This window comes from Fukomys damarensis, unplaced genomic scaffold (genome assembly GCF_012274545.1).
Source record: "Fukomys damarensis isolate Sample0158 unplaced genomic scaffold, DMR_v1.0_HiC HiC_scaffold_4, whole genome shotgun sequence".
NCBI lineage: Eukaryota > Metazoa > Chordata > Mammalia > Rodentia > Bathyergidae > Fukomys > Fukomys damarensis.
Window position 1 is genome coordinate 67,469,404 of NW_022900916.1, and position 24,762 is coordinate 67,494,165.

The 24,762-nt window shown below is 41.5% G+C and overlaps 1 protein-coding gene across 2 annotated transcripts in view; it reads right to left on the reverse strand.

Annotated features, from left to right (window-relative positions):
- The window catches only part of Frmd3 (FERM domain containing 3), a 129,692-nt gene that overhangs the window by 89,979 nt on the left and 14,951 nt on the right, over positions 1-24,762 (reverse strand). For both annotated transcript variants that reach the window (XM_019208771.2, XM_010632903.2), the window contains exons 3-4: positions 23,686-23,728; positions 4,135-4,213 (exon numbers count right to left, since the gene is read on the reverse strand). In XM_019208771.2, the coding sequence (XP_019064316.1) occupies positions 4,135-4,213; positions 23,686-23,728 (122 nt within the window). The remainder of the gene's footprint in view (positions 1-4,134; positions 4,214-23,685; positions 23,729-24,762) is intronic.

Sequence of the window (24,762 nt, forward strand, 5' to 3'; positions counted from 1 at the left end):
AAAAAAAAAAAAAAAAAAAAATCAGGAACAACATGCAAGAGTCTCATTTTAAAGGCAAAGAAATAAAGGATCAGAGAGAGGGTGGTTAGCATCCTCAGGTCCCAGAGACTCCATCAGTCCTAGAGCAGTGGAGCCCAGCACTGTGGGCACTGGTTCACTGAACCACATGGGATGGACTGAAGGTCTTGGTAGCTAACTGGATTTTTATTCAAAAGCTTTTAATTTCATAGCTGCTTTCTGCCGTGCACTGTGCTAGGCACTGGGGACACAGAAGAGGCTCAACTGGCACTCTGGTCTCATTTTAGTATGGAACTATATGCAGGAAATAAAGTCCCTAATAAATTTCATTTTCATTTTGGTGTGCATTTGGTCAAAGGAAGACTATTATACTTGGTAGGAAAAGACCCAGACTAACTCCTAAGCTAATATCACCTTTCTCTGATGAACACATGAATCACTGAGATACCTTTTAAAAATTCTGATTCAGCAGGTTCTGGGGGGGCATGAAATTCCATTTATTTCAAACAGCTCCCAGCCAGTGCTGTGCAGCAAGACCACATTCTGAGTAATAAAGTTTTAAACCGATGTTTCTCAACTCCAATTGTACATTAAAATTATCAGAGGGAGTTCTTAAATACCAAGGCCATGGGTCCTAGGATCCTACCTGAGACCCACTTAAACCAGAATCTTGGTCTTCACCATAACTTGTATAGGAATGTTCAAGGTAGTGTTATTCATGTAGCTAAAAAGTGAAAACAACCCAAACTGTCCACCAACTCACAAGTGTTTAAAGTGAATGCAAAGTATCCATGCAGTAGAATATTATTCAACCATAAAGATGAATAATGTACTGATAAATAGCCAGGCGTGGTGGCACACGCCTGTAATCCCAAGACTTGGGAGGCTGAGGCAGGAGAAGCGCTGTGAGTTGGAGACCAGCCTGGGCTACATAGTGAGTTCCAGGTCAGTCTCAACTAAGTAGTGAGACCCTGTCTCAAAAAACCGAAAAACCAAAACCAAAACCAAAACAAAACAGCACTGATAAATGCTACAGCATAGATGAATCTTGAAAGCATTATGCTAAGTGAAACAAGTCAGGTACAAAAAGTCACATATGATTCCTTTTATATGAAATGTCCAAGAAAGAGAAATCCACAGAGACAAAACAGAAGATCCTTGGTTTTCAAGGACTGAGTGAAGCAAATAATATAGGTGACTGCTTGGTTATCAGGCTTCCTACTAGAGTAATGAAAAGCTTCTGGAATTAGATCACAGTAACAGTGACACAAACTTGTGACCATACCAAAAACCACTGAATTGTGCACATTAAAATCTGCTGAAATAAACTCATGCTTTTCAAAATTCAAACTGTCTCAAAAGTAGTAGCAGAATTTCAAAATTCTATCTAGCAGACTTATTTAAAAAAAAAAGATTGCTGGGCTCCATCCCTGGAGTTACAGGGACAGGACAAACAATCTGTAATGAATGTCCAAATAACGTTGATGTGACTGGCTCAGGCCTCCCTCAGTCTGAGGACCACGGCCCTAGAGAATTCAGAACACCAAGGTCACGCAAACACTCGAAATGGCCAGATCTTTAAAGACTAAATACCAAGCCAAATGCCATGAGTTTGGTTTCTTCCCTAACTGCTGAATGTTTGCGTTGAAATGAAATAGTCTTTTCTACTTTTTGATAAATTTGGTAGTGAAAAACAGCCTAAATGACTATTCATATGAGAGGTTTAAGGTCTAATTCCATAATTCAAAAATCAGGTTTTATGAAATCAAGTTTCATAGTGTCACAGCTTGTTTCTTTGCTTTTATCAGTGATCTCCAGAGATAATTAAGGATTAGTGTGGATTCATCAAACCTGGGCTTCACCATAGCTTCAGCTTCAGGATGCTCATTTTTTAAATACAATAGCCATCAAGGATAAAGCGTCTTTCTTTATTGTCACTTCAGCATGGGAGGATTAAGGGACCAAAACACAAAAGGATCTGAGGCATAAATTATTGTGCTGCCAGTAATGATACTGCTTCTTTACTAAAATGAATTTTAAGGCTGTTCTCACTTAAAAAATTAAATCCAAGATACTCTTGGTTACATTCAATTGCATATAACATTTATAAAATTCCAGAAGTCTAAAGAATTATAAGATGGTTGCTCAAATGGAATAATAAAGGGAAGATGAAAAATTATTTCAAAAGCCTTTATAGGAGCATTTTTCTTGCTCTGCCCACTTACACCTGCCTTTATCTTAATATTTCTTTATGCCTAAGTATGGTCCTGAATACAATGTTAATTTCTCACATACGGATTGAATTTGTCTCAAATTTTAGGTTAACCTGACAACAAAATAACAACTTACCATATAATAAAACCAAATGCTTTCCAAACAAGGATTTAAACCATAAGTACTTGGGGCACTCCACAGCTTCTAAAGTGGCTTGGGACCCTAAGGACTGTGCTAACTAAGAAAAAAATATGTTTTACCTGTGCAAAGGCAAGAAACCATCTTAATTTCCTTTGGAAACATCAAATATTCACAGTATTCCATTATTCATTCCTGAGCTCTTTCATCAAAAGCAGGAAAACACTAGTCAATTTAATTGGGAGGGAATTAATTAATGTTATTCACTAAAACTTTATATTCTTTTATTCTTATGTGGGACCTTTTTCATCAACAACAAAAGATTCATCCTCAGTTTATATTATGACATATTCAATTCTTACTGTCCAGACAAGACTATAAAGAAAACAAATGACAGAAATGAGGCATTAGTTTTTTATTTGATCTTGCTAATTAGACTGATATAGCACCCTTGGGGCAGAACAAATATTTCCCTCTCCCAACTTCCTGTTGTTTTTTTGTAGCTCATAGAGTCTGTCCCCAGTGAGCAAATAATCAGAACCAAAGAAGAATTTATCAAATAAATAAAAGTCTAAAAGCAGGCCCAGGCCACACACTGTATAATTCCGCTGATATGAAATGCGGAGAGCAGGCAAACCCAGAGAAAGCGCAGATGGATGGCTGCCGAGGTCTGGGAGAGAGCAGCATGGAAAGGGACTGCTCCCGGGTATGGGGTTCTTTCGGGGTGATGAAAACATTGTGGAACCAGAAGCTGGGTGTGGCTGTCCAACACCATCGGTGTATGGATGCCACTGGACTGTACTCTTTACAATGGTGAAATTCATTTATGGTACATGAATTTTGTCTCGATAAAAAGAAAAAAAGCAGGCCAGAGTGCAAATAACAACCACCACTGATAGCATCCATGGTCCAATCTCCCTCCTTTTCACATTCACACAGCTTTTCTCCACCCTCCCAACATCCCCTTCCCCCTCACATAAACCTTGCTCTGGCTGTGGGCATATTAACAATAGAAAACAGAGCCCTCTGGCCTTCCCAACCTCAGTACCGCTGGGGCCAAGCAAAATATCCAATAACCCGAACTTCCTCTGCAAATGTTCTCTACCACTTTCATTTGCTTTTCTGCTGTGGCTGCACCTGAGAAAATTATTCCAAGAGGTGATTCTACACAGTGCTTTTTAGGGTTACCGAATCAGAGCCTCATCAAGTGATTCAAGGAGGAAAAACACTCAGCAGGTGGACTGGCTGAAGCCCTGCAGATAGAAGGAGACGGGAAGGCCTGAGGAACGGAAAATTTGGAAAGTTGTTCTGAAAGAGTCCTCAAGAAAAGGCTAGCCTGCCCCTCATTCCCTTTAGCAAGAGGAAAGTAGAACAACCAGCTATCTGCCGGCTCATGAGACCTTGTCCCTCCCAGGAAGGCTTAGCTCCAAGAAACAGTTCAGGGATCCCTTAGTTATGAATTTCCCATGTCCTAAAGACTCTGGTCTACTTATTTTTAGAACCCCACTGTCAGATGTTTTCAGAGAATACCTCCCCCTCAAAACCACCACTTTTCTGTGCAGCTAATTAAGCTCCCAATGACAACTGTTTGAAAAAGAAATTCTAAGACAATTAAGTGTAAGAGCAGCACTCCGAGCCAGAATGCTGAGTCCAGCGCCTGCCTCATGGGGACAGTCTCTAGACGAGAGGCACACGGAGCCTGTAAGACACAGAGGCCCTGCCTGGCTAAAGCGCAAGTTAAACATATGAACAAACAAAAAATACCTTGTGAGCTCTTCTTTAATCTTCAAGGGTTCATGTGGGTAGAATTTCACTCTAAAGCACATGGTGTATGGTGGATGAGCTGAAACATCATAAAGAAAAAGCATGAGATAAGCAACGAAAGACCATGGACTCAAACACACACAGGAGCATTGGCACAAAGCCTCACACACTACAGTGTGGCAGGGACAGAGGGGGGCAGGCAAGGAAGCAAAGTGACAACAAAACTCAGAGGAAATGCCCACTAGGACACCCATTGTGGACGCAGGATAAAAGTGACCTAGCAGCAGGTGCAACTTCCCAGCTCATGATTCCTTTATCCTTTCCATTCAAAAGATGCCTCCTCCTCCTCTGATCAGCCCACCCACTGAGACAGGCAAATTACTCCTCAGCACCACTCCAGGTTTGGGGCCTATGAGAGACACTTAATTCTGTGAGGTGGAAAAACATCACCATTCATGACCAGTGTTACCAAAATGATGGCACCCTTGGATTAAAAAATTGAAACTTAGAGTGAGTCAAGCACAGATCCCACTCTGGATTGTTAACATCTTTAATTACAAGGCCATTACTGACTTATGATAAAAACATACAAGAGAAGTAAGATGCACTCAGATTGCAGTGAACAAAACAATGAGCACCTTAAAGTCAATGAGATAGGATAACTAGAATGACTGTTCCCACAGATCCGACCCACTTGCTCATTTGCCTCTGTATTAATATGCTGCCCAGGATCAGCTCTGAGTCCACATCCAAATGAGAATATCCTCACTACACTTCTCTTAAGTAGGAGTTGACTCTCCAGCCATCTCTGCAATGTCTGTTATTTTGGATGTAGACACATTCTTTATGCAGAAAAGAATCATCGGCTTCAAAATATGAACATGTAATGGAGATCATTTAATGTGGAAAACAATGATTTAAAATAATTTAATAGAAAGTATCCAAATCATAAGAAAACAGTCACATTTTGTTATCTCAGTAGAAACACACACACACACACACACACACACACACACACACAGTGTGAACCCATTTGATGCTTTACTTCCTGACCAGCAGATTTCCTAACTGCTTTGCTCTTAATTTGACCCTGTGTTTCCAGACTTAAGAAATGAAACATTTTTCTCTGAAATGCAATGAGAAAATGAACACTTTCTGTATAGCAGAGAAACAGCTTAGAAAAATGCCAAGTGATTTTTAAGTCATTCATCTTTCATGATATCCAGAAGCTCTGTCTTAACTCAAAATATTTTACTTTTAAACATCCCCCAGATTTCCTTTTAATTTATTTAAAACACCATCTTCAAATAATTAAAACTAATGAGTTTTCATATACATAAACCTCTGGGTTGAGATAATTTTTATTAAAAACAGAGCATAATATGGGATTAACATGTAAGAGAAAAGGAAATTTTTCTCCTTTTCTCTCTTTTATCTTTTGTTAAAGTCTTCCAGATTACTACATATTTAAATACAACGAATGCAGACAAATGATAGATAGATAGATAGGTATGTAGAGAGATAGGTAGGTAGGTAAATAGATAGATGATAGATAGATAGATAGATAGACAGACAGATAGATAGAGACACAGACAGGGAGGCAGAAGCCGCCATCCCCCTTTCCTTTCCTTAACTGTGTCTCTGTCCCTGCCCCTCTGAGTCTCAGGTCTCTTATACCTCATCCGAGCACCCCAAACTCTCCACTGCTAACATCATTCACATATTCTGTTCCATTTGCACCTTCAAACAAATACATGCCCATCTGATTATGCACGTGGAGAGATTTTACAATTTACTTTCTCAAAATGAAATCATACCATACACGTTTCTCTTGTTTTTCTCACTGAACTCGGCTTGGTTTCATCAGGTGTCTGAGTTGGTCCCATTCACATCGGACTCTGGGCTCTTCCTGCGTGAGGCTGAAGTGGGGAGGCAGAGGTGGCTCCCCAGGAGCACCTCAATGTATGCAGAACCTTCCACCTCATCCCACTCCCTGCACAAGGGTCCAGCCACACACGTTTCTCCCATTTGGAGAGTCCTACATGTGACAACTAGAATGAAGAGGCCCCTGTGCTCTGACATCTCCCACTATCCTCTGGCATGTGGTCACTGAAGAAATTAATGACATGTTCATCACTGGCCCCATTACTGGAGGAAGGTCAGCTGGTGCAGAAAAGTCAGGAGGAGGTACTTTTCACATTCAAACTTTTTGATTTGTTTTCGTTACCATCACATACCCACAACTATGCCATTCATACCCATGCAGCATCATTTCCTCATGTGGTCAATAAAAGCAAAATAATTTCCCCGTAAGCTCAAAGGGGCACTCGGCTCCAGCACAGTGGACCAGGAGGAACCCCAGGGACTCACAATGACAAGTTCAGCCTTGTCACCAGACCCGAATCCCACAGTGCCCGGGTGCAAACGTGTCACTCTACATGTTTACCTGTGTGAACCTAGAGGTCTCTTTGGCTGGTTATGCTCAGGGCTAATGAAGGACAAGGGAGCGATGCTCTGCCTGCCTGGCTGCATGACAAATGCTGAACTTCCAGCACTGAGGGAACGCTGTCCAGAGGGACAGCCAGGTGCTGCCGTCACTGTCATCTCTGGGTTCCTCTGATGTAGAAGGACTGCGGTCTGAGTCACTACAGCAAGTCCTAGGATGTATATTCTGAAAACCCCTAGTCTTACGTCTCAATTTCTATTCTGCCACCTGAACACCTGGAACAAATTTAGGTTCTCTGGACTTGAGTAAAATACCCCTAGCCATTTCCAGAGAACATTAATTCACTCAATTGCCAAAATTTATTGAACATTTAATAGTTACCAGACCCAGTTTTAGACGTACAAGTAACAGCAGCTATAAAAAAGACAAAAATCCGTCTCCCGAGGAAGTAACTAACACTCCTGGGTCACACAGGTATACAACCCAGATAACTGACACATGCAGGTCATAAGAAGGTCATTTGTTCTGCAGAGAAGAATACATCAAAGAAGGCATAAGCAAAGAGAGACCATCACTCTGTTCCCTCACCTCACGCCCACTCCAACCAAATCCATGAAGGTAATTACACTTCTCTTACTACTTTCCTAAAACTCAAACAAGGGAAGAACAGAAAGACTTAAATGTTAAATTATTCCACAAGGTGTGCTGTCTCCTCCCCTCCAGTGTGAGGGCGTTAGATTAGCATCAGAAACTAGCATTTCTCAGTGTGATCAATGGCACATGCCCATGCCAGCTGCACAAATGCCGAAAGGAGCTTCCTGGGCCCCTCTTGGCTTTTCCTCCCTGGGATGCGTCAAAGGGCTTGAATGTCACTGTAGAGGTTCCTCTCCCTTCTGCAAGGCGCCAAGCATCTCTGCCAAACCAACCTCCATATCCTCTTATTCCCAGGCTATAGCGAAAGTGGGATGAAGTCAAAGATGACTCTTTCATCTGTGCCAAATATCTGATGCAGAATTACAGATGCAAACATCGGATACAGGAGCTACCTGTGGGCCAGCGACACTCACACCCCACGCGGGGACCCTATTTCAACAGTGACATCATGAACGGTGCTAGACCGGCTGGCATGGTCATCTCACAATGGTCCCTCCCCAAACTGAGACTCACACTTCAGCATGCAGGGAGGGCACAGAGGGTGCTGAGTCCCAGCAGTGACCTGGGGCAAGCCACGTACTTCTCTGCTTCCGGCTCTGGGAAAGGAGATGGCACCAGCTGCTCTGTCCTAGAGGGGCTTGGACAGATCGGTGGTTCCTCGTGTGTGTGCACCAGGAGCTAACCTACATGTGAGACTCTGCTTTGTTGGAATAAACACTCCTATCAGAAGAAAACGGGCAGTGGAAATGGAAGGGAGGAGAAGGGAAACACTGAATTGAGTTAACCCAACAGCTGTGAAACACTTACTCAGCCACGCAAGCGCTAAAAACAGAGAATACTACAGAGCACCAGAGAAGGGAAAACATGTGAACCCCATTTTAAAAGTGCCAGGAGCACGTAATGACTCTGAGAGTAGCAGGGCTCTTCTCTTCTCTCCCAGGCCCCAACGCCTGCCAGACGGGGCTGAGGAGGCCAAGCACCTCCTCTGGGCAGCTCAGTGGCCCCTTTGGCATCAGCAAACTCTGAGTACCATCATTTCAGCAGTCGGTTAACACTGAGACCATGGAGAGAGCTACGATAGTCCATCAAGCAGAGACAGACTTTCTCATCTCTGCATTGAGATCTTGCCCAGAAATGGAGCTGGGCAGAGGAAATGATTATTTGAGCAGACTCTGGGTGGAAATGAGAAAAAGAAGTTTCTATTTTTAACCAGCAGCCTTACTCTAATCTTTTTAGAAACAAATAGGAGTATTCTGAAAAAGAAACATCACTTAGCGGCTTTTCTTAAAATGCAGAAATTTTCCTCTCGTCATCATAAAAGAAGCCCAGAAAAATAAAAAGCATAACTTCAGGAACATGCATATAAAGTCTTATTTCTCTTATGTAATTTTGGCTTACAGCTGGGAAGTCTCCCCCAGTCTGGAAACAGACGGGAGCGTGCAGCCTCGGCTTGGGCAGGCTGTAGGGCAATTCCTACATCCAGAACACATCTTGTACCTCCCTCCTGTGAAGAAAAGCCAGTTCGGTCAACTCCACAAAATACTGCACAGGGTTTGGTGTTGCAGACAGGACCTCTATCACCGTATAAATGTGAGGCTTGCTTTCCAGCAGAGTCTAAGCAAGTATGGGGGCTCCCAATGGTTCCTATGCAATAGATGCCTTTTATTCCTCCCACTCATACTTTTCTGGGGAGGCTTTAGAGTCAGCACTGAGGAGGGGACCCCACATCTCTCTGTCCACACAGCCTGCGCCATGGCACAGCTGCATCTGTGCTCTGATAAAGCACATGCTGCACACAGGCAAAATGACGCCTGAGTAGCAATAAGGCAGAGTGCTGCTCACGCACCCGCCAGCAGGGGAAGACTCCTGGGAAGTGTGCAAACAGGCCAGCCACAGAGAACATGGGCTGCTCTGATGCCTGCTCTCTTCTACTTAGAAATGACTATTATCGTTTCCCAACAACTGTTGCTATTAGCAGCATCAACACAGTGATGATCCCTCATCACTCTTAGGAGATAACTCCTGCATAGCCTCTGCTTCCAGAGGAGGGGCGATGTTTTAACTGTATCTAACTCATCCACCCCTGGTTATCGTACTCTCTGGTGTTTTTATCACACGTAGGCATGCACAGGCCCTGACTGAAGTCACTCGAAGAACTCACTTAGAGACACTGGGATGCTCAGCAGCTGCCTTGTGAACACGTGGTCTCTAAGCTCTCTGACTGCTCCTGCCTGTCCTGGAGCAGCTCTGACAGAGACTCAGAGGCCCTGCAGTTCAACTCTCACAGACATCACTAGAGCAGATCACTGTGGCCAGACAAAACTGTCCTCCTCTATTTCTTCATCTGAGCAATGGGGATGATGCTGGAACCAACCACAGCCAGGAGGCGCCAGCAAACATTCTCTGTAAAGGTCAAAAGAGTAGAATGTTTTACTTTGCGAGTCTGAAGGTCTATGTCTCAGCTATGTACTCAGCTATTTTAGTGCAGACCTAACCAAGGCAATATGTAATAGAGGGGTATGGCTCAGTTCCAAAAGATACTGAAATTTTAATTTTGTATCATTGTCAAATGTCATAAAATTGTCTCGATATCTTTTCAAGCATTTAAAACTGTGAATCTTAATTCAGCACATAGGTCATACAAGTGGTGGTAGGTCTGGTCATAATCCTGGGCAGAGGCCACAGTGCGGACAGTGTGATTTAATGGCTACAGAGCACTCTGAGACACAAAGATTCAACCCTGAGTAGCTCTGGCCACTCTGATGTGAGTGAAAGGAAATGAAGCGGCTTGAAGTAGGGTCCTCCCACTTTCTCTGGCCCTCGGCTTTGGCTGAAAGAGTGTGAAGCGGACTGTTACCCCTCAGGAGTGAGTGGGGAAGAAACAGTCACGAAATGGGCGCACAAAATGGAGCAGTGTACGGCAGTCCTTGCATTTAAGGAGCGTTGATGCTTAAGACTGGAACTTGAGACTTTTAGGCAAACAGTTAGCAAGAGCACCTGAAACTGACGTCGCAAGACCCAGGTATCTACTGAGTCAGACCATGTGCTATGCAAAGGCTTGGTTCCTCCAAACTGACTTGCAGGGAGAGGCCGCTTCCTGGCACCTTCTCAGGGTGCTTGGCAGCCACACAGCACCTGATAAGTAGGGCAAGAATAAGACTCTCACTGTCCTGCTGGGCTGATCAGGCCTCAGACAGGCACCAGCCAGGATGAAGGGCACAGCTGTTTACTAGAAGAGTAGGTGGGCTTGCTTTCATCGAGGTCTCTACGCTCACAGTACATGTTTATGCATAATGCATTTTGATTCCCTGCTTGCATCTCTCTCCTTCTTTCCTTCCTTTTAAAAATCTTGATTTTTTTGCATGAGAATTTCTCCCCTTTTACCTGTGTTATCTATTAGCAAGTAGTGTATCAGTATATTACCATTATAAGTCATCTGAGGAAAGTGTAACTATAGTAAATGCGAAAACTGGTACACTTCTGTATCACTTTCCTCTCCAGTGATAATCATAGCACACGTCAGTCTGGCCCTTTACCTATGGCTAATTTACTCATATAAAAATAATACTGATCTTCATTTCAATGGACCATTCTATGTGTGGTATTTTATTTGCTTTCTGAACTTGACAATACATCTAGTAAATCTTTCCATGTCAACAATATGTGCCTGCTTCATTTTTAAATGACTGCGATGTGCCCCACACTTCACTGAGTCTTGCCAGAGTCACTAGGCTTTCGTCATTTCTGGGGTTCAGTGTTGCAAGCAACACTGTGACAACCACCCTTCCATGATGTCCCCCTGCATGGGAGGCACATTTTGCTCTAGAGAGGTCCAGAGCCACTGACTTTCTGGATCAAGGTGCACAGGCACTTTTAATCTTCGAAGATATAGGTATGTTTCCCTCAAAAATGGATCTACCAATTTACACACCCAGAAGTGTTGCTGTCATCCGCATCAATAGGATATTATCAGTATTTCTAGTTTTCTTGATATAATAAGCAAAAACTCAATTTGCATTTCCTTTATTACTAATGTTGTTGAGCATCTGTTTGTGAATTTATTGGCCACATACTTTTATTATTTCTGTGTATGTTTTGCACATTTTCCCCATCTTTTGGTTTGTAGCATCATACTTTATATATCCTGCACACTCTCACTTGTTATACACCTGGCAAATAGTCTTCCCATTATTTTGTGTTTTAATTTGCTTATCATTTGTTCTATAGCTATTCATTCAGCAAAAATTTACTGAGAATCTACTCTGTCACAAACCAGCCAAATATTCTGCTTTAAAAGTTTAATTTCTGCACAAATCTGTCAGCATTTTGCTTCACAGCTTCTGAGTTCTATCCTTTCCATAGGAAACCCTGTGTTATCCCATGATCACAAAAATGCTCTTAAATTTTTATCTAAAAGTACTATAAATTGCAGAACTTAGTGAGTTTTTTAATATACGTGGCATAGACAGTAATGGAGGATAACCTCCAAACGGAAAGGCAGTTACCCGAAAGTATGCCTTGAATAATATTTATATCTTTGATACAAAATACAATTTTTAGCACAACCCATATTCCCATGAGTATCAGATCAATGCGGGCATTGTTTTTTCTGTTCCACTGATTATTTTACTATTCCAAGGTCTATCATTTCAATTACTATGTGTCTATTACTGAGCATTTCTTCATTACTAGTGTTCATTGGCCTTGATTTGTCATCTAACAGAACAATGTTCTTTTTATACCTTTAGTGTTAAACATTTTCTTTTGCAAATGAGGCTCAGAGTTATCATTGAATGTCACAGGGAATTTCAGTGACATTCAAATTCATAAATTATTGGCTGTGTATTAATTTGTGAGGAATTGATTTTGTTAACTGTAATAACATGAGAAACATGCGAAGTCTCCATCTTGGGGGGTCTTCTTTATCTAGTCTACAGTAGTTCCACAGTGAGATTCCATAGTCTCACTTCTACAAAGCTTGTGTATTTCTTGTTACATTTATGTGTAAGAATTTTGTTTGTACTTGCTATTGTAAGTAACAGCACTTTATTACATCACTTGAGAAACAGTTACCATTGCTGTTGTCTGAGAAAACTGTTCTTTTAGGATATGAATCTTATATCTGAAGAGAAAAGTTACTACTAGCTGTGGGCAAGGAGTGGGAGGCAGGGCAGGTGGAGAGTTGAGGGTTAACCAAGTTTCAGATGCGACCTAAACCTCTGAGAAGGAATCCTGCACCCTAATAGTCTATGCTTGGCTAGAATATCAGGGTGCAGGTGTGGTGTAGGGACAAAGGACATCTTGGAGCAGTTGAGGGGCGCCATTCTAGGGGAAACCTGGTAGGCACCAAAGAAAGGGCAGTATGGTGTGTTTAAACCAGGAAGGACATCCCGAGAGGACGCAGTGGGGAAAGAAACTGAACACCAAGGGGCTAACCGCAAGAGGCAGAGCAGGGAAGACACAGAGGCTGCACACAGGAAGAGGGCACACTCAGTTCCACATGGTGCCGAGGCCTTTCCCGCCTCTGACGCCACTGTGGGGGGGAGGGGGTGAGAATCTCTCCTTGTGGGAAAAAATGCTCCAGTGTGGACTTTGGCTTTGAAGTGACTACATTTAAATTAGGAACTGAATACTTCTTTTTTTTTTTCCTGAAAGAAATCAAATTCTAAACTAATGAATTCTGAATTGAAGTGACAAGATTAAAAATTTTGCCCTCATCGAAAACTGGGGCTCACCAGCAAGCTGAATTCAGTCACCAGGAAATGATGCTACATTTCTATACATCTGTGTTACAGCCTGTAACTTTTTAAAGCCTTTTCATGTCGATATAATTTGTGCGGCCACACAGATCCTGTGTAGCCTCCAGTGTCTGTCTTCTACATGTGTGCCACTACACGTATCCATGCCAGGACACACTCCATAGTTACAGGGTCGAGGCTTAAATCTGCAGGTTAAAAGTAAGAAGAGTTGCTACTGTGTTGCATAGCAACATGAAAAGCAAGAGCTCTGAAAATCAAATATTCAAAATATGCAGCTCTGCTAATGTTTTGTTTGCAGGCTGGCTGTTATCCAAGGGCTCATGAAAAACAAAAGGATTCAACAGCTCAATTCACATTTGTTCCTGAGCATATGCTATGAAACAGGAAAAACAGAAAGAGAATCTCTCTTCCCTGTTCAGATGTGACGTGCAGCTTCCCTGTATCTTTACCTAGTAGATAAGGGGTTATTAACAGTTGGACTCTAAAATTCAAACTCCATGCAGGACAGCTAACTGCACCTACCTAGGCTCTTCCACAGAATGCAGCTCTAAGACCTGGTTAGAATATGGGCAGCAGCTACTTAAGGACAATGAAAAGCCAAGAGTAGCAGGCAGATGGCAAAAGAAGACGAGAGCTTGAAAGAAAGCTCACTGAACCAGTGGTAACTTCCTGGCAAGGACCTGAGGGACCCTGGAAGTAGTCGTTGGCTCTGGCCAAGAAAATCCCAGGAGAAGATCCTAACTTGTGGAGCACGACAGAGAGTTCTGGCAGCAACAGTAAAAGAGCTGGAGATTTCTTTCTGGAAGCTTTCAGACCCAACTTCTTAAAGAGTTACAAAACTACTCAAGCACCTGGCACGGTATCGCAGGCAGGCCTATCATCCCAGCCCTAGGAGGTTGAGGAAGAAAGATCCTTAAGGTTGAGCCCAGCCTGAGCTATATAGCAAGAACTTGTCTTAAAATACAATTTTTATAAAGAGCTGGGGACGTAACAGTGTGAAGGCCCTAGGTTCAATCCCCAGTACTGGGGCAAAAAACCCAAAAACTTACTGAAGTGATATACTTCATATTGGGTAAGTTGTGGTAATTCATAGTTTCTGAGGAATTGATCTATTTCTTCCAAACCGTCAAATTTACATTCTTACACTTGTTCTGTGGGGTCTGCACTGATAACCCTTCTTTCACTTTTGACAATGGCAATTTGTACCTTCTGTTATTTGTTCATCCATCTTGCTAAAAGTTCAACAATTTTCTTGATCTTTTCAAAGGCCAGCTTTAACTCTCATTTATTTTCTGTATTGTATACAGTAATGATAAGCACAGCAACTTGGGTGACTCTTATGCTGAGTTGAAAAAGCCAGTCTTAAAACTGTATGCTGTATAATCCTATTAATCTAAGTTCCTCCGAAGATAGAACCATACTGACACAGAACCAATCAGTGGCCACTATGGGAGGTGGTACCCATACATGAGCGGCACTGGGCTGAGGAAGGTGTCCTGTGTGGTGCTGGTCACGAAACCCTACATGTGTTAAGATCTCCCTGCTTTCTTTTATTGACCTTTTATATTGTTCTTTGTTTATACTTCAGATTTCTCATATGACAGAAACCATACAGCACTTAAGTTTGTGTGTCTGATTTATTTCACCTAATTTTATGTTCTCAGGCTGCAGCCATTTTCCCCACAAATGGCTTAACTGTATTCTTCTTTATAGCCCAGTAAATCCATTATATATAAATAGTTGCAGCTCCTTTATCCACTTACCTGTTGATAGGCATATAGCCTACTTCCAAGACTTAGGTATTATGAATTGTGCTGTTATATACAGCGGTATTCATGGATCACCATAACATGATTTCTTTAACTCTTTGGTGAGAGGCCTAGGAGGAGAACAGCTGGGTCAAATGGAGTTTCTACCTTTAGCTCTCTGAGGAATCTCCATACTGATCTCCACAGTGGTTGTACAAATTTACATTCCCACCACCAATAAAGGAGGGTTCCTTTTTTACTGCGGCCTTGCTACCATTTATTGTTTGATTTCTTTAGGATCACTTTTCCTTCTTTAAATCTCGGTATTATTTTGCTTTGCATTTTTCTAGTAGACAGCAGTGCTGAAATTTTTTTCATGTAATTATTGGACATTGTATTTGTTCTTCTGAAAAATGATTTCAGTTACCTAGATTTTGACTGGCTCTTTTATTTTTGATTGGATATTTTATTTGGGGGGAGTCTGTTGTTTTTTTAGTTCTTTATATATTCTAGGTATTAATCCTCTGTCCAAAGTACAGCTGGCAAAATTTTTACAATCCTGTAGGATCTTTTCACCTGGTTGGTTGTTTCTTTTGCTGTGCAGAAGCTTTTAATTTGCTATGATCCCATTTGTTGACTCTTATACAAAGGGAGTTCTGTTCAGAAAGTACACACTGCCTATGACTTCAAAAGTTTTACCTATTCTACCTTCCAGAAGGTTGTTTCTGCTTTAGTATACAGATCTTTGACTCACTTTGATTCTAGTTTAGTACGTGGCAGGAGATACGGATCTAGTTTCAATCTTCTGCATGTGGACAGCCAGTTTCCATGGTGTCATTTGCCACAGAGGATTATCTTTCTCCCACTGTAAGTTACTGGCTGAAAGATCAGGTGGCTGAATGTGCCTGGAGTTGCTCCTGCATCCTCTGTTCTGTTCTTTGATCTTTAGGTTTGTTTTTGTACCAGTGCCTTTTTTTTTTTTTTAATCACTGTAGCTTTGCAGTATAACTTGACATCAGATACTGTGGTGTCTCCTGTATTTCATCTTGTTGCCCAGTATTGCTTTTGCTATTCTGGGTCTCTTCTGGTTCTAATGAATTTTAGGATTGTTTTCTCTAGCTCTGTGAGGAACACTATTGGTAGTTTGATAGGGATTGCGTTAAATCTGCACATCAGTTTTGGAAGAGTGGCCATTTTGACAATATTGGTCCTGGATCTCCATAAGCAAGGGATATCTTCCAATTTTCTGATTATCTCTTCAATTTCCTTTTTCAGAGTTCCATAGTTTTTGTTGTAGAGGTCTTTCACTTCCTTAGATTAATTCCTAAATATTTGGTTTATCTTAATGCTGTTGACAATTATATTGCTTTCCTAATTTTCTTCTTGGTATTTTCATTGTTGGTGCACAGGAACACTGATTTTTTGCATGCTAGTTTTGTATCCTGCTACACTGCTCAGTTTGGTTATTAATTCTAGAAACCTTTTGGTCTAATTTTTGGGGTCTTGTCATCTCCAATTGATAGCTTGGAAAAAATATACATATATATGCCTTTTATCTCTTTCTCTTGCTTGATTGTTCCAGCTCATGTTTCAAGTGCTACATTGAACAGGAGTGGTGAGAGTGGAAATCCTGTCTTGTTCCTGATTTTAGAGAGAAAGCTTTCAGCTCCCCCCACCACTCCCAAGTAAAATGATGTTGGCCATTGGCTTGTCATAGATGGCTTTTATCAAATTGAGTTAAGGTCTTTCTATACCTATTTTCTTCAAGTTTTTTTTTTTATCATGAAAGAGTCTGGATTTTGTCAAGAGTATTTTCTGCATTTATTGGGATGATTGGGATGATTTTTGCCCTTGATTCCATTTATGTGGTATATTATTACATTTACTGGTTTGCGTATGTTGAGCCATCCTTACATCCCTGACAAGGAACCTACTTGCTTATGACGTATGACCCTTTTGATGATTTGTTGCATTCTCTTTGCTGGTATCTTATTGAAGACTTTTGCTTCTATGTTCATTAAGGAGATTGCCCTGTAAGCTTTAGTTGACTACTCTTCTGATTTGGGAATCAGACTAACTCTGGCTTACAGGAATGAGTTTAGAAGCATTCCTTCCCTTTCAATTTCATTAAAGAGCTTGAAAAGTACTGGTATTGTGACCTCTTTAAAGGTCTTGTGCAATTCAACAGCAAATCCATGAGTTCGCACTTTTCTTAGTCAGATTTTTATCAATGCCTCAATGTTATTGCTTGCTATTGAATTGTTCACAATTTTTATGTCTCCTTGATTCACTTCTGGTAATTCATGCAGTCTAGGAATCTGCCCATTTCTTCAGGATTTTCCAGTTTGTTGGAGCACAATTTTTCATAGTAGTTACTAACAATCTTTTGGACTTCAGCGCTATACACTGTGATTTTTCCTTTTTCATTTCTAATTGCATTGATGAGTCTTTTCTCTTTTTTTTTATTAATTGAGTTTATTGGTACATTTAAGGTATACAGTACAATTACATTCATTATTGGGATCTTGTACCTTTACTTGACAGGTCTTGGTTCTCTCTTTGAATAAGGTTTGCTAAAGGCCTATTTTGTTTATTCTTTCAAAGAACCACCTCTTTGATTTGTCAATTCTTTGTATTGTTTTTAAGTCTCATTTTTTAAAATTTCTGCTCTGATCTTTATTAGTTTCCCTCCTTAAACTAAGTTTAGGTTTGGAGTGTTGTTTTTCAAATATCCTGAGGTTCATCATTAGGTTATTTATTTTAGCCTACTCTGTTTTTCTAATATGAGCACTGACTGCAATAAACTATCCTGTTAGAACTGCTTTCATTGTGCCCCATAGGTTCTGGTGTGTTGTATTGGCATTGGCATTTAATTCCAGAAATTGTGTAATTTTCTTCCCTGATTTCTGCTGTGATCCATCGAGTGTTCAGGAGTGTGTTATTATGTCTCCAGATATTTATAAATTTTCTACGGCTTCTTCTATGATTGATTTCTGGTTTCAGTGCACAATGATCTGATATTAAACATGGGGTGATTTTGATTCTTTTGTATTTAAGAATGTTTTGTGGGTTAACATGTAGTCCATTTTGGAGAAAATTCTGTCTGGGAAAAATGTGTATTCTGGTATAGTACAGTAAAACACTCTGTAGATATCTATTAAGTCCATTCGTTTGAAGGTATGGTTCAGCTCTGATATTTCTTTGTTGATTTTTTTATTTACTTATCTGTTTCTCTGTAGTCAGCTTCTCTGATTGAGCTGGAGTTTATTTGATCTTTCATGTCCAGCAGTATTTTATGAAATTATATGCTCCAATATTCAGTGTATATATACATATATGTATATATGTATGTATATGTATATGTATATATATATATTTTTTTACAATTGTTATCACTTCCAGACTATTTATTCAAATAACTAATATATTGCAGTTACCTTCTTTGCCTCTTCTAATCAGTTTTAGCTTGAAGTTTATTTTATCTGAGGGCAAAATTGCTACCCTTTCTTGCTTTCAGTGCCTTAGTGCATAAATATTGATTTCCACCCTTTGATTTTGAGCCTATGAATTTCTTTTTGGACTAGATGAATTTCTAGACTACAGCAGACTACTGGATTTTGTTTTTGATCCAGTTTGCCAGTATGTGTATTTTAATCCAGGAGCTGAGGCCACTTTGAGAATTATTACAGAAAGGTATTGATTTATTCCTATCATTGCACTCTTTATTGATGACTCTTTTTCTTTTTTTGTTTAACTGCTTGCCTTTCTTGATACATTCACTCCATCTGAATTTGTTGTTGTTGTCCTTGTCTCTATCTAATAGTGATGGTGAATTTTTTAGAGCTTTCAATGATAACAAATAGCCCACCGCTACATGCATGCCATGGGTTCGCCTTCACTGGTCTAGGATATTCTTGAGAATTTGCCACAGTGCTGGTTTGGCGTTCATGTATCTCTCAAGGTGTTGTTTGCTGGGCAATGTCCTTATTTGGTCATCAATTTTGAAAGATCATTTTGCAGGATATATTAGTTTGGGTTGAAAGTTGTCCACTTTCATGGCTTAAAACACCTCTCTCCAAGCTCTCCTGGCCTTTAAAGTTTGTGCTGAGAGGTTTCCTGTAATCCTGACGGGTTTAACTCTGTATGTGATTTTTTGCTTTTCTCTGACAGCTTTTAAGATTCCTTTTGCTGCAGATCTGGGGTTTTGACTATGCAATGTCATGGGGAGCTTCTTTTTTCATCGTAGTTAATTGGTGTTCTGTAAGCCTTGCTTAGCTGTGCGGTGAATTCTTTCCTAATACCTGGAAGTTACTCTACTATGATTTCTGTAAACAGACTTCTTACTCTTTGTGTGCTGTATTCCTTCTAACTTCAATTAACCTTAACTTTGTCTTCTTCACATCATCCAGTAGCTGCTGGATGAATTTTTCTTGTTCTCTTATTATTTTTAAGGCTTCGCTGAGTAATTCATCATCATTTGCCATTCTGTCTTCGTTTCAGAAATCTGTCTTCACGGCGGTCACTTCTGAAATTTATGAATCCTATGCAACTTTTACATCCGGTATTTTTGTGTGACACCGTCTATCTCCTTGGTAAATTTGTCATTCGCATTTTGAACCGTTTTGGTCAGCTCTTCCAATGTTTTGTTTGTCTCTTCCGCATCCGTACAAGTCAGATCTTAAGTTAGTGCCATCGTCTTCTGGGTCACGTTTCCTGACCTTGGAAAACTTCAGGCATTTCCTACAGCTCTGCCACGTGGTACTGTGCTTCCTCCCCACTGAGCTCCTTGGAAGATCTGGGGCAGTCTGGGGGCCATTTGTTGCCTTCTATTTTCATGTCCGTGTGTGTGTTTCTTAGTAATGGGGGTTACTGTCAAGCACAGTGAGGAGAGACTGCAGCTGATATAATGATCGTTCTAGGTAGCTTCTGCTATCCAGTGACGTGTTCATGGTCTTATTTCTCCACTGAGAGTGTCTGCCTCTTCAGCTCTTCCACCTCAGTGGGTTAGATCCTGTCACTGCATTGAGGATTTCCTAGCTGTAGCAGCATCCACAGATTTGATCATATGTCACTCGTGTACTACACCTTGTTTATGCACTATCGCCCTTCTTCAGTACTCTTTGCAGTCTCTACTGGTGGCAGTGAACCTACAGCACATGTGCTGCAGTGGAACTTTGCATCAATGAAGGCTCTAAAAGGTTCACTATCACTGGTCTATACTATATTGTTAGGGCTGGGGATTTAGCTCAGTGGTGCCGCCACCCGCCTCGCAAGCGCAAGGTCCCAAGTTCAAGCCCTGGTATACACACACACACACACACACACACACACACACACACACACACACACATTATATTGTTATTAGCAGTTATCCTGCAGTATAAAGGAAGCAGGGAAGGAAAGAGAAGGGAAAAAGGGAGAAAGGAGAGCAGAGTAAGTCAGTAGGAGGAGAGGTATACAGAGAAATAATAATAGGTTAAAATAATTACATACGGGGTCCGACTCTGTTGGAGCTTTTAAAGTTGCAGGAAAGATTAGTGTTGAGAAGATTTAAGAAGATGTCTGTGGGGGTGCGGATGGGATGTAGGGGGAGGGTAGCGTAATTTGGGAGGTTGTTGAAACCTGTTGATACATCTGTGGTTAATTTTGTTTTGAAACCTCGAAGCACAGTTCCGTTAGGGGTTACCCCAAGGTGACCACAACTGGTATCATCAAAGTCAAAGCACTGATCTGCTCCTCATTTTTTATTAGCCCATGCTGCAGTACGCAACGCTCACATCCTCACTGGAGCTGGACCATGTACATAACTCACCTCCACTCCTTTTTCATCCCTTACCTTCTCTCCCTCACCCCTTCTTGGTCCACTTCCCACTTCAGAATGATCTATCTCCCTGCTTCCTATTCTCTACCTTTTATTTTGTTCTTTTCTTTATAGTTTGCATTTCTCAAATAATAGAAACTGTGCACTATTTAAGCTCATGTGTCTGTTTTATTTTACTTAACATTATAGTCTCAAGGTACATCCGTTTTCCTACAAGTGACTCAGGTTTATCTTTCTTCATGGCTGAGTAATCTCTTTTCCACAAATATAGGCACCTGCTATGCATATATATGTCATGTGAAAGGTGGAGAAGGCAAGGGAAGACAAAGGGATAGGTAAAATAAGAGCAAACAGCAGAGAATGGGGAGGACAAAGGTTAATGAGAGAGAAGAGAAGAAAGACCAAGAGAACAAAATTTGGGGGGGGGCTTGAAGAGCAATTTAAAAAAAGAAAAAACAGTATAAATCAGAGAAAGAGGGACTGAAGAAAAGGGCTGAGAAAAAAAGGAGAGAGAGAGAGAGAGAAAGAAACTAGCACAAGCAAAAAGAAAACCTGCCAAGCATGGAGGCACATTCCTGTAATCCTGGTTGGCACTCAGGAGGCTGAGGCAGGAGGATCACCTTAAGTTCTTGGCCAGCCTGGGCTACACAGTGAGTTCAAGGCCTGACTGAACTGCATAGTGAGACCCTGTCTCAAAAAAGAAAACAAAACGAAACAAACAAAAAGCAAAACCTGGAGTGAACTCAGAACAGACACTCCCGCGATCCCTATGTGCCTGAGTGTCCACCCAGTTCCCCTCCCGCTTCAGCTGCAGCCACCCCACGTTCCCGCCCCTCCGTAGACTGTTTACCAGCTGCCTGGCAGTGGTAAGGTTGTCAGTTTGAGCTGTGCTTAGGGCGTGGTTAACTACAGTCTTTTGTCTCTGTCCCGAGATGCAATCACCTCAATTTAAGAAAAATGAGACCCGAGATAACCTTCCTGACACTGAGCTCTCCTTCACCTTCTGCCAGTGTCCTAGGACTCCTACTTCCCTCGAGCCTATCCATCATTTCCTTAGCACGCAAATCTCAAACCCTGTCTCAAGAGCTCCCCTTTCCAACCGGTGGAATCATCACAGTGCCCAGGCTTGGTTTAGGGACCTTTCTTTCTCACCAAAGCGTGACAGTGTTAGCTGTTTGGGGTTTCCTGCTAACTCAGATTTTTCCTGTGTTTGTGAAAATGACAAAGAAGAGCTCACTTGGACAACTGCTGAGCCTCACTTTTTCCTCTGTGTTTCTGGGAAAGTAGTCCATGGTACCTGCGGGTGGATCTGGTGGTGTTAGCCTCGCTCTGTCTAGAGTGAGGCTTCCCTCGCCCCCCATGAGCCGAAGGCAGTGCTCCAGCCCTGGAGGTTTGTGGAGAGGAGCCGGTACACGCAGAGTGGTCCCAGGACTCCGCTCCTGTGGCACAAGCTGTTCCCCTGGCTATCAATAGGACCATTCTCAAGACTGCTGTTCCAGCTACATAACTTATTCACTAGTCTCCTCAGATGTACAACAGGGACCCGGTACGGTTACACTTCCTAGAGTCAGTGAGTCGCCACATCTCATGGAGAAATTGAATTCTGTACTACTTTTTCTCCAGATTCAGATTTCATCTGCCATTAGATTCAAAGTGGTCAGTGGTCAAATACCAATGTGTTAACCATTTCTATAAAACATTATACATTTTTAATTAGTTGTTCAAATTTGTGTTAGTGTGAATGCAAAGCTCTCAAGCAGCAGATTTCTCACACAGTTTAAATTTCTCACAAGTTTTACATTTTTTTCTTCTACTAAGTAGTGAAATACCCTTAATGATAAATTTATATTTCAAAAATGTTTATGGAATGTGGAAAACACTGTATGACATCTATGAACCAAAATCAAATAACCATTTAATAGAAATAAGAATACTAGAGAGTCATTTAAATATTGTTAAATATATAAACAAAAATAACAACTTTTGGCAGTTGAGGGACAAAAGCTAGCTATGAGCTCCACTGCACTTTTTCTCATGCACAGTTCCTCTTCAATTCCCTGCCTATTCTTCTGGAGGCTCCTAGGCGCTCTGTGCTTCTGTATCTGTGGGGGATCACGCCCCAAATCTGTCCCAGCCTCACCCCAACATCGCAGCCTCCTTGCATTTCTCACACGTGCTGCTGCACCTGTTTTCCTTTCGGTACATCCCTCCTGCACCTGCCAGACCCAGTCTGCGCTGGAAGAAAGTTAAGGTGTACACAGTCCGCAATCCATGTTCAGCTGCTTACTCCTCCTCCACTTGAAAACCCTGATGCGGTAATTTCATTTTGAGAAAGAAAAGAACGCCGTGAATGATAACCCAGCGACGTGATTTATACTGATATGACCCGTGACGAGGAACTGACCTACCACCTGCAATGTGGAGCCTGGGAAAGCTCACACAGAGAGGGACGAGCGGGTCGGGGGCAGGTGAGGAATTCCGCACTTCCACTGCAGGAGTTCTCCAAATCATAAAGAAAGGCAAGTTGCTAGAGGTTCCCAGGACAAAACACCACGTCACACAAGACTACTTCTCATGACATTCCTGGTGAATGGTCAGGGATTCTAGAAAGGTTTAGTTCAGAGCACCAGAGCTTTAAAACAGTTACCCAGAAAAAAAATGTACTTCTTTCTGAGAATTATGAGTCGAAAAGAATAGCAATGCTCAGTAAAGTTAATGGTTAAGATTTCAGTTTCCAAACACACCTGCTTATGTCTTCTCTTTCAAGACTGCACCTCACAGTCTGAACCATTTACTAGCAACCTTCACAATCAAAAATAATCAGGCACCTCATAACTATGTTCAACGGATAGTTAACCACTCGGTGCCAAGCTTCTGTTCAAATATAAAATATGAGGGAAAACGGTGCAGAGCGACAGGGTAAAGTGACCAGCGGCCACAGGGAGATCAAGGTAAGAGAAAAGGAGGAAGAAGATACGCACCTCTCACTGGGAGAGAGGACCCTGCTCACTGGCATATCTTCAACTCTAACTACTGTTCCCCTGGCAGAAAAAACTCTGTTGGGAAACAGACCCTATCTTTGGACATCTCATAGCAAAAGTAAAAACACAGATTGACACTTACATTTCATTTGCTTGGAGATGGACTTGTTTGGTTCAAGCCAGTGCTAGGGAGGAAAAAAAGATTTTTGTCAAATTATTTATTTAATAACTAAAAGGCATCCAAGTTACAGCCAGGTCCCCACATATATTCCTCAGTGCTCTACCTTCTGAAGATGAACATAAACAACTTGGCAATAATAACAGCACTGACAAGGGCTATTAACTACCGAGGGTTAAGACTTTCCGAGTAATATTTAAGTCATATACTTACCAAGAGAACAAGGGAAAGAACATGTACTTTAGTGGGATGTCCTGGTAATGCTGGTTGGCTCCTGAGTGATTCTTGGAAAGCCACAGATGGCTGAAGGCGTGGAGAGTTTGACACCCCTTCCCTAAAGACTCACAGTCTAAGACAGCGTCACACTCAGGTTCTCTTCCAGGACAGCCTCCTCTAAGACAAATTCTGGACCAAGTCAATATGGTGCCCATCACACACAGAGGCAATTCTTCTTTTATAATAGGGAGGAAAAAATGGTTTCAAAGACCTTATTTTTAGAAGCCTAAAGTTATCAAGGAGAAAAATCAGCTCCAACATAAAGCAAAGACTAAGTAGCTCATGTTACTCACAGGCATTTATTTGAAACAGACGCCAAACTTGTCCCAGTGGCCACCTCTCCTTGAACCGTGTGCTAAGGTCACTCTGACACACTGAGAGCTGGTAGCTTTTGAAATCACTAATTGTGATGTCCCTGAGGCTTCTCTGAGAATGTCAGGGAGAGCCACTTTCTATACCTGCAGTGTGTGAAAGTGGTAAGATGGAATGCCATTGGGTATCCATCATGAGGTCAGGGAGGCCTCCCTCAGGGGGCACCTGCCTGCCTAATGCGAGAGAGGAAAGAAGGCAAGGAAACTTGCCATCTGCTGAGCTCTTGCACCTGCTCAATCTCCCTTGAGGTTCAGGAGTGTCCTTATTATCTGATGTAAATGCACAACCTTAAAGTTTAATAATAAAGTTGAGTGCTTACACTAAGTACCAGCTGCCCTTCAAGAAGAATCTCCATATGCTGTCTTTTTTTTTTTTTTTTTTTTTTTTTTTTTT